This window comes from Monoraphidium neglectum (genome assembly GCF_000611645.1).
Source record: "Monoraphidium neglectum strain SAG 48.87 unplaced genomic scaffold scaffold02320, whole genome shotgun sequence".
Lineage (NCBI taxonomy): Eukaryota > Viridiplantae > Chlorophyta > Chlorophyceae > Sphaeropleales > Selenastraceae > Monoraphidium > Monoraphidium neglectum.
Genome location: NW_014011308.1, coordinates 1 through 9001, shown reverse-complemented (window position 1 = coordinate 9001; position 9001 = coordinate 1). Strand labels below are relative to the sequence as shown.

General features: G+C 62.0%; 3 protein-coding genes across 3 annotated transcripts; all 3 read right to left on the bottom strand.

The window, feature by feature from the left end:
• Positions 1 to 189: 189 nt before the first annotated feature.
• MNEG_10453 (hypothetical protein) lies at positions 190 to 1684 on the bottom strand (the record flags this gene model as incomplete). The annotated part of the gene is made up of 4 exons (XM_014041077.1): positions 190 to 202; positions 590 to 755; positions 1187 to 1503; positions 1662 to 1684. 4 exons carry the CDS (start codon positions 1682 to 1684, stop codon positions 190 to 192), a joined length of 519 nt encoding a protein of 172 aa, XP_013896531.1.
• An 874-nt stretch (positions 1685 to 2558) lies between these two features.
• On the bottom strand, positions 2559 to 3497 carry MNEG_10452 (hypothetical protein; the record flags this gene model as incomplete). Its single annotated transcript, XM_014041076.1, has 3 exons — positions 2559 to 2729; positions 3014 to 3232; positions 3474 to 3497. 3 exons carry the CDS (start codon positions 3495 to 3497, stop codon positions 2559 to 2561), a joined length of 414 nt encoding a protein of 137 aa, XP_013896530.1.
• Positions 3498 to 6291: 2794 nt separating this feature from the next.
• On the bottom strand, positions 6292 to 8967 carry MNEG_10451 (cell death suppressor protein; the record flags this gene model as incomplete). The annotated part of the gene is made up of 7 exons (XM_014041075.1): positions 6292 to 6558; positions 6716 to 6848; positions 7191 to 7323; positions 7747 to 7835; positions 8161 to 8241; positions 8473 to 8600; positions 8935 to 8967. 7 exons carry the CDS (start codon positions 8965 to 8967, stop codon positions 6292 to 6294), a joined length of 864 nt encoding a protein of 287 aa, XP_013896529.1.
• Between the last annotated feature and the right edge of the window lie 34 nt (positions 8968 to 9001).

The window sequence follows — 9001 nt, the reverse complement described above, 5'->3', positions numbered from 1 at the left end:
GGGGAGAGTGGGGGCCGGGGGTTGGGGGTGATTGTGAGGGGTACTCACGAGTCGGGTGCGCGTGTGAGTCCGAAAGAGGAGGAAAGCAGCTTGTCGATGATGTGATTTGTGTGTGCGTGTGTGTGTGTGTGTGTGTGTGTGTGTGTGTTCAAGGGAGGAAACGAGGTAGGACTCTCTGTATGATGGATTCTATAAGGCCTGCCTGGGGGTGGGCTAGGGTGGAATGAGAGTGGAGGCTTTGTGGAGGGAAGGATGCATTCCCGCCCCGGGGGCAGGGCGCGCCAGGTGAGCTCTTAAGCGTCACGAGTGCTGCAAATCATGAAGGGCCAAGGTGGTGCATGTGCGCCTGACGGGGGCTACTACCAGTGAGGGGCGAGTAATAAGGCGGGTCGGGCCTGGTTTTCTTGCAAGCGATCAGCGCCCTCGCGCCACCACCGCCCGCCTAATCGATGGCCCAGTCCACGCCACCGCCAGCGCCCATTCGCGGCATTCCACGCAAACCAGGCTGGCCGCATGCCCTTCACGTGCATCCTGCCCCCCTCTGGCTGGCGGCGGCGGCGGCCGAGGGGAAGGCGGTGAAGTCACTCACCCCATCGCGAAGCCCGCGCCGCTGTCACCAGAGATGGAACCCAGGAGCACCGCCGTCCACGCGGCGATGAGCGCCACCACGAGGGCCAGCGTCAGCCACATCAGCAGGACGACTAACACCGACGTGCCCATCTGGCACCAAGAGCCGCATGAGGCCGCGTCTGTGACTGTCGAGCGGGGCGTTGGCGGCTTGGTATGAGGCTCAGGTGTGATCAAAAGTGTGGGCGAGTGCGAGCAAGCGTGTGACAGTGTGTGTGTGTGTGTGTGTGTGCGCGTGTGTGTGTGTGTGTGTGTTTGTGTGTCTGTGTGTGTGTGTGTGTGTGTGTGTGTGCGGATACCGAGGGGGCCTTGCAAACAGGTCCTGGTCGGCTAAAGAATAGAGCTGTGCAAGGTGCGACAGCAAGGTATCAGGGATGCTGGCCGCACGTTCCTGAGCGACGGCGGGTTCGCTGCCGCCCGAGCGGCGGGCGTGGGGAGCGGGCTCGGCGCTGTTCACGCCGGCCGTGCCTGCTTTGACCTCCGGCCCGCCCAGCCGTGCTTACAGGATTTCAAATTGCCTCGTAAAAGAATATAGCCCTCCGAAGGGACGCGTCCTCACCCCTGGCGCCATGCTTGGCGCGGTAGCGCCGCGCGTTGCCTATCCAGCTGTTCACCAGCCCCACCACCGACAGCACGATCGCCGCCACCACGACGGCAATGCCCGCGGCCAGCAGGCCCTCCATGGCCGCGGCGGCCACCTTCTGGGCGGATGCCGACACCTTCAGGTCTGTGAATAGTGCTTTGACCGACGAGAAGGCCTCCCCCGATTTAAGGAAGAAGACGACGAGGCCTGCTGTGATGAGGAGCGTGCAGAGCAGCTGCACCCAGGGGATCGACCCGCAGCAGCAGCCGAGCGCGGTACCCGGCTCGCGCGGCCTGGAGGGGGGTTGGAGGGGTTGAGCGGTGGATCGCTGCAAAGCGGCGGGTGCGGTCTGCGCGCCGCGGTGTTGGTACGCGTGCGCGGCGCTCCTGGGCGCGGCTGCAGCATGCGTTCGCGAGGTGGTGTACCAGCCGCGATTGTTATTATCACCCACCTTCCTTTACCGCGCGCTCCCATTTTGCTGCGGGCCTGTGCTTCAGCCGGGAGCTGGTGAGTGCCCCGACGGCAGCAATGACGCTGCTCTGTACCAGCCGTCCAAAAGTGGGGCCAAGAGACTGTATGCAAGACCCGTCCGAGTGCGACCGCGTTATGTCGGCTAACTGTTGCGGGTGACACGAGATCTCCCGCTTTTGACCTCGAAGCGTGGTGAAGACACCAGACTTCAGCTGTATATGATAACGACGAGTTTTTCAAGTACGTTCGCCGCAGTTGTACTGCTGCAGGCCAGGCACATGCGAAACCGTCCTTGCGTTGGCTCCAGCAGCCAGCCTGGTGGCTGTGTCATGCAAACGCCCAGTGACAAGGCCCTTTCCGCGCCCTTACCAATGCGTTCCAGAGTTGCGTTGTTCTGATTCAATAGTATTGCACTGTTCTGATGAGTTGCATTACTAGCTGTGCCATCTTTGCGGAGGGACGCAGCAAACTCTTGTCTTATGGGCAGGAAGACTCGAGTGTCTCCTGCACACAGGCTAGCCTGACAGTAGGGGGCACTGCAACACACCGACGATTACTGCATTGGAACAATCAAGTTGACGATCACAACGAAGACATATGCAGGTTTCTATAGGATTTCTATCAGTTGCCAGCGCGATGTGCGAACGAGCACCGCCAGACCTCCTAAGCGCTCAGTGAACAGGCAAGCGGCTGTCGAGTCTATAAGGCCAAGATGCCCCGATTCCTTGAGGGTGCGCAACCCCTTGAAGAAGCCTTGAGCAGCATCGGGCCACTGCAAGCCCTCTGCCTCCTGAGCCCTGACGGTCAGACCACCGGCTGCAGAGTTCAGACTGGCACGTCGCAGTCCGCCATCAACGTCACCCACACGCAATTCGCGTCAGCCGCCACCACCGCCGCCGCTGCGACCGTTGCCTAGCAGCAGCGGCGGCGCCGGCACCGCCGCCTGGAAGCTGGCGTCCGCCGGCTGCCGCTCGTCAGCATGGCGTCTCGCCGCCTCGACTGCGTGCGCCACCGCCGCCTTTGCGAGCATGCGCTCCTCGGCACGCACCTGCGACCCCAAGATCGAGCGATGGGTGCGAGGCTCTCGCGTCAGCCGTGGTGTACCCTGACCTTGTCGCCTCACGCTGCTCTGGTGGGCGCGGCAGAAGGCGTACTGCCCTCACGCACTTGCACCAGCGCACGCAACCACACAAGCACAACCCAATTCTGTACCCTGCACCGGCGCAATCCAAATCCAAATTAAAACTCGCCCACACGCAATCGCACCGGTGTAGGCAAGCTCCGCGCCCGCACGCACCACCCTACAGTGAACGAGACCACCCCGCACCCCACCTGCTCCAGGATCCCATCGATTCCCGTCTCCCCCAGCCCCGCGGCCCCGCCGCCCAGCACGCCCAGCGCGCCCCGCACGTCGCCCAGGCTGACGCGCGGCATGCGGGCCAGGCCCGCCGCGAGCGACACCCGCTCGGCTTCCAGCGCCGCGCGGGCGGACGACTGGGCGGCGAGCTGGTGGGAGAGGTACTGCAGCTGCACCTGGCAGACTTCCACGAGCTGCGCGGGATGGGGCGCGGGTAGAGGAGACACACAGATGGACAGACCATATGGCAGGTTTATGCGAGAGTGATTGATTGAGGCCAGATAAACTGGACTTTTAGACTCGTGGCAGCCTTGATTGGTGAAAAAAAAAGGCTGCCCGTCAATCCGGCACTGCAAAGCTCAGCAACGCAACTGGGCCAGTGCGCGTGAGAGCGCCTGGCGCCGACGATCGTCGGCTCGTGTTCCATCGACCCACTTTGACCAGGTTTGACTGCGACATATTGAAGGTGCTTTCGCCTTCCAGGTCCCCATAAGCGGTGTCTTGCAGGGTGGACAGGATGCTTGCGCCCCCGCCGGCTGCCTGAGGCGGAGCCGCGTGATTGGACAGGAGTCGGTGGTGTCGCCACCCATTGCAGTCCAAACAAAATTGCGTTGGCTAGCAGTGCTGGGCTGCATTCAGACCCCTCCGGCTTGCCGTATCTGCATGCGGGTGCGTGCCGGAGCACTTCGACCCCTACCCTGCCTGCTGGGGCGTTTGTTGTGGGCACACGACTACCCCCCACTCACGCCGCACACGCACCAGCCGCTGAGGGTCAAGGGTGTGAAGCCGGCGCCAGTTGATGCGCCGCCGCGGCCTCTCAAACTCGAACGGCTCTATTACACTGTCCTGTGACCGAGCAGCACCTGTGGTTTGGGGCAGGCCAACTCCCACCATCAAGCAGCCCCATGCGCGTCGCATCCTGCAATGGTCCAATCCTAATCCTAATCCTGCATCCGCTGAAGGGACTTTGGGGCCGCTGCCAATTGTGCTGCCAACAGTACAATTATGGAACAATTCTCAGTAGCATAGATCTGTGTGTTGGGCTCCCAGGGCAAGCTGCATCTGCTGGCTCACCTCTTACTGAGCCTGCTGCACAGCAGCAGAGCTCCGCCTGCACGCCGCGGTCTGCGCGAGCGCCGCTGCTGTGCTGCTGCCATCTCTGCTGCGCGTTGCATGCGCCCAGCCTGTCAAGCTGCCGCGCCATGCTGGGCGCCGTTGGAAAGGGGCAGCAAATATGAGATGTGTTGCATCAGTTGCTGGCGGCTTTCCGCCAGGCACATCTTGCGGGGTGCCTACAGCTGTGGGGCAGCAGCACGCACAGCACATGTACGAGCAAGTCCATGATGCAATCGAACAGGCAGGCATACAGGAAGATGCATACCTCTCCAGCTGCTGTCGCATGGAATCAACAGCCTCTTCGGACTCCTCGGCTGCGCTTTTCTTGCGTGAGGATGCCATCCTTCGCGATTAGAGCGGTCAACCTCAAGGCGATCTGACGACGTGTATGATGTATTACAGTTTTCCTGCATTGAAAAGGTGGTGTTTCAAGTCACAACATCTGGATGTTCCTGACTGCGTGAGTGACTTGCATGAAATCAGTGTCAGAGGTCCTTCATTAGTCATGCAGGCAAGAGCTGCATGTGCGGGAAGTGTGCTGCAACAGGACTGCAGCTCAAACTTGCCGTTATAAAGCTGCAGCCTTTGACCAGCTGCGTTGTTGCTAGGCGGCTGGAATATTATTTGGTTGGCACCTGAAGGGCAGCTGCTGGCCCTTGGACCCCCCTGCCGGAGTGGGTGACTGGCAACAGGATGGTGTGGCAACAGGCTGAGGCGCTCTTGCTCCGCCACCGCAGCAGCGGTGGCGGGAGCGGCGCCCGAGGTAGTACATGCACCGCTGCAGCAGCGTTGGTGGATGTAGCCGTTTGAATCACTCACTAGTGAGGATGGCAACGTTCTGCGTCCAACTTGATGCCCAGTTGCAGCCACGGCCGCTGCGTGCCTTGTCGTTGACTGAGGTTGTGCCCGAGAACCCTGGGACGCACCTCCTTGCATACATGCACAGCTGTGGCCACGTGGGCATGGTGGGGTGGCTCGACCCATCCACCGAAACCTGCCCTCTAGCTTGTGTTTCTGTGTACCCTTCACTCTTTAGATCACTCTGAACTGTGTCACCTGTTGACGCGGCCACCTGAAAGTAGAACAAAACTCAGACCCCAGCTGCTGGCATCTCTCCCCGGCCCTGGCCGCGTCTCGTGCAGGAGTCCTGGCGAACTCCAATAGCTCTGCCTGGCGCCGATTGCGGGGCCCTCGTCGCGCCCGCTCGATTTTGGCGGGCACTGGCCAGCCCACTTGCACGGGCAACTGAGGTTAACCCAACACAAGCAGACGCAGGCGTGTTGCCGGCTGACATCTGGCCAAGTGCTCCGATTTCTCGTGCCAGAAAATTCCACATCCACACCTTGGAACCATATCATATTTGATGTTTGTTGATAGTGCAATCAATTACTCCTGCATGCGGACGGGCGCCAAATATGTGTGCATGTGGGGAGTAGCACCTCGAGAACTCCGCAGCACCCTACTCAACACCAGGGTTGTGGGACAAAGCACGAGGCAACTCAACCTGGGGTGTATGGCAATGCCTGTGGTGCTGAAAACAACAGGGGTGCGAATGCATGAGGAAGTGTGGTGGAAAGAGGAAATCTGGTGGCGTCAAGCTCAGGTTGGCTGAGCCAGCGGCGGGGCAGTGGTTGCAAATTTGTCGCCAGCGTGTGTCGGGTGCAGGTCCAGCACACGCCACACAGGCACATACAAACAACACTCTTGCCTGTCTCATTCACCTGCAGGAAACAAAGTGAAAGCCTTGTCAGATGAATGGTGGGACGCCTTGCTCAAACCGCATGCGTCAGGTAATGCCGCCACCACTCAACACCGGCGGGCCCTCACGCCTAGTGATCCAAACACGTGAAGGGGTCGCTAACTGGCTTGCGAAAACATATCCGTCGCGAGTCGCGCAGCATGCGCTGCTCGACACGTCACCATGTGTCACCGGGAAGCGGTGCGGCTGTGCGTGTGTTGAAACTGTTGTGATCTTTTGAGCAGGTGCAAGTGCAATCGCAATAAGTGCCGTCAACGATTCTTGCGCCCTCGCATGAAACCTTCAAACCCTCTGAAACCGTCCACCCGACTGCTGCAGCTGCTGCTGGGCTCTGTAGACCTTGGCAGCCATCAAGCGACCACACGAAAGGCGCCCTGTCTACAGCTTGATGGGGCCGCCTGTGGCCCCCTTGACCAGCGAGAGCCCGCCGTCCCGCCGCCACGCGGGTGCTCCGCTGACGAACCTCTCGTAGGACTCCCTGGCCAGCCGCCCCGCCAGCCACGCTGCAAACGCCGCCGCTGCGCCGGCCGCGGCGGCGCCGGGCGTCACGGCGCGCGCGGCGGCGGCGAGGCAGGCGGCGAGGATGCCCAGGGCGACGGCAGCGACACGCGAGAACGCTGCGGCCTTCTCCATCACAGCCATACCCTGTGAAGAACAGAGCAAATTGCGTTGCATAGCAGGCCGCATGTTTTCCAAACTGTCAGCAGCCTCATTCAGCTTTTGCAATGGCAGTCATGGCAAGCCGAGAGTCAATGTCCACATCTCACTCGTGCCACTTGGCCCATTGGGTGGCCGCGCCCACCTCCTGGCAGACTTTGCAGTGCTTGGTGTGGCGGTCCCAGTGGTCAAGCATCTGATCCAGAGTCGCGTCAGGCTTGGCTGCGGCGGTGGCCAGCGCGGCAGGGCTCATGCGCGCGCGCCACATATCCTGGTACCTGTTTTGGATTTGGAAGTTGGCAACACGTACAATACGCCATGGGGTCAGACGACGAGCGGCACGGCTGCATTGGTCCAGTCAGCGGTTAGGGCAATCAAGGAAAACCCATCATTATGTGATGTCCTTTGATCCTGAGAGACTGCACGGTGTGCCACAATTCAGGGGATGGGGGTGGGGTCAGGCACACAAATTCACGGCCCCCGTGATGCGTCCAAGTAAGTCCACAAGCTAGTCTGCCGTTTGTTGCAGCCGCTGCAGGGCCGTTGCCGGGTGCGGAGCGTGCCTTCAGCCGGCCTGTGGCGCGCAGCAGCCCGCCCCCAAGGCCCGCAAGCCCACGCACCCCGCCTTTTCGAACCAGGCGTGTGCGGCGGTCACGCCGACGTCGGCGCGGGAGGGGCTGTAGTAATCGCGGTGAGTCAGCCCCTCGCGCCTCATGTAATCCGCCTGCCTGGCGTTCATGACCGTGTCCTGGTCTGCAGGACACTCAAGGTGGTGGATGCGAGTCGCGCAAGCATCACAATCAGGGTTAACGGCATGATGCAATTTGAATTTGTGGGGGCTCCCGGGCTTGAAAGTCAATCTTGAGCAACGGTTGTGTTGACCGCAGCGGCGATGGAGCCAGTCAGGCAGCACAGCGGGGGGCACAGAGGCGGCATACGCTGTCCCCAGGCGCCGCGGCGCCCGCAGCAACGCAGCTCGAGTTGCACCGGCATCAGCCGCTGTTCCAGGCCGCGGGGTGCCTTCAAGTAGCAATCACAACAAGTAGGGAGAGGGCGTCCTCCCACCCAAACACACTTCCTAGGGCGCTTCTCAGCGCAAGCATGGCCCCCAGCAGCGAAACGCCCCCTACAGCAGCCGGCCGCCTGTTTTACCCAGAAAGCAAATAACACACCCACCCTGCAGCTTGAGGCCCAGGAACACCCAGTGGGGCACTTTTGACATCAGCTTGAACAGCCCCTTGGGCGCGCTTTTGAAGGTGAACTTGCTGCGGGGAGTTTACGGCGGGCGGGGGGCAAGCGTTTGTATAGCAAACAACCGTCCTGATTGTGGCCGCAGGTTGCTGCATCCCTTCTTGAACCGATGCGAAATCAGGGCAGCGCGCGGGCCGGGCGCGGAACATCAAATGCACATGCGAACGCGGAGCCCCCAGGGCGGGTTCCAAGCACGCCCCTAACAAGGCCCGGGGGCCGCCGCCAGGTGCGCCGCAAAGGGCCGTGACGTGCGCAGCGTGCGTGGCGAGCGGCGCACGGGCGGCTTGCATGGGGTTTTTGAACGATAATGTGCATGATGATGCAGCTCGCGACGCTCACGCGAATATGCGCACGACCCCGGGGCGCGAGGGCGTGGCGTAGATGGAAGCGAGGCCCACGGGCCCCTTGTCGTACTCGGTGCTGATGAGTCACGACGAGTCGCGATGAGTCGTGCAAGTGGCGGGGGCGCGGGTGGGTCGGGGCGGGAGATGCTGTGTGGGGGCTGCTGCGGCACAAGGAGGAGCTTTGGGGTTGCGGCGAGGCGGCCGGGGAGCACATCAGGTGAGTCAAGCGGGGCCAGCCTGCCTGCCCTAGCCTTGGAGCCACAAGGATTTCGAGCGCAGCCCCAAGCAGCCGGCGCGGGGTTCTCACTGGAACACAGAGGGCGCCTGGAATGTTTTCTCCCCCTTCATCCCGCTGTATTTCTTGAGGTAGCCCCCGTGGTGCCACGTGAAGCCGGACAGAATGTCAATGCTCGACGGCGGCAGGCGCTCCGCCGGCTGCGCGGGGGGGTGGGAGGTGCGGCCCGGCGGGTGAGGCGGCAGCGGACGCGTGGGGAGTGCGGCCAACGCCTGGCCGCGCCGCGCGGGGGGACGCCAGGGTGCAGACGGCTGGCACATCGACGCACAGGCAGAGCATCGCTTGGGGGCCCTCTGCAAAACGACAACGATGGACCAGCTCCTGCAAACACTCAGAACCGGTCGGCTAGGCTGATGAATGCGCGACGGGGCGATCGGCACAAGGCGGCGTGCGTGTGCGTGCAATAAGTGTGCGTGCGACCGTGCATGTGTGTGTTTGAAGGGTGGGTGAGGGGGAGCGGTTTCAGCGGCGCACCATGGGCTGCGAGTCGTCCTGGTTCATGGCCATGATGCCGTGGTGCAGGAAGGGGCCGTGGCTGGGG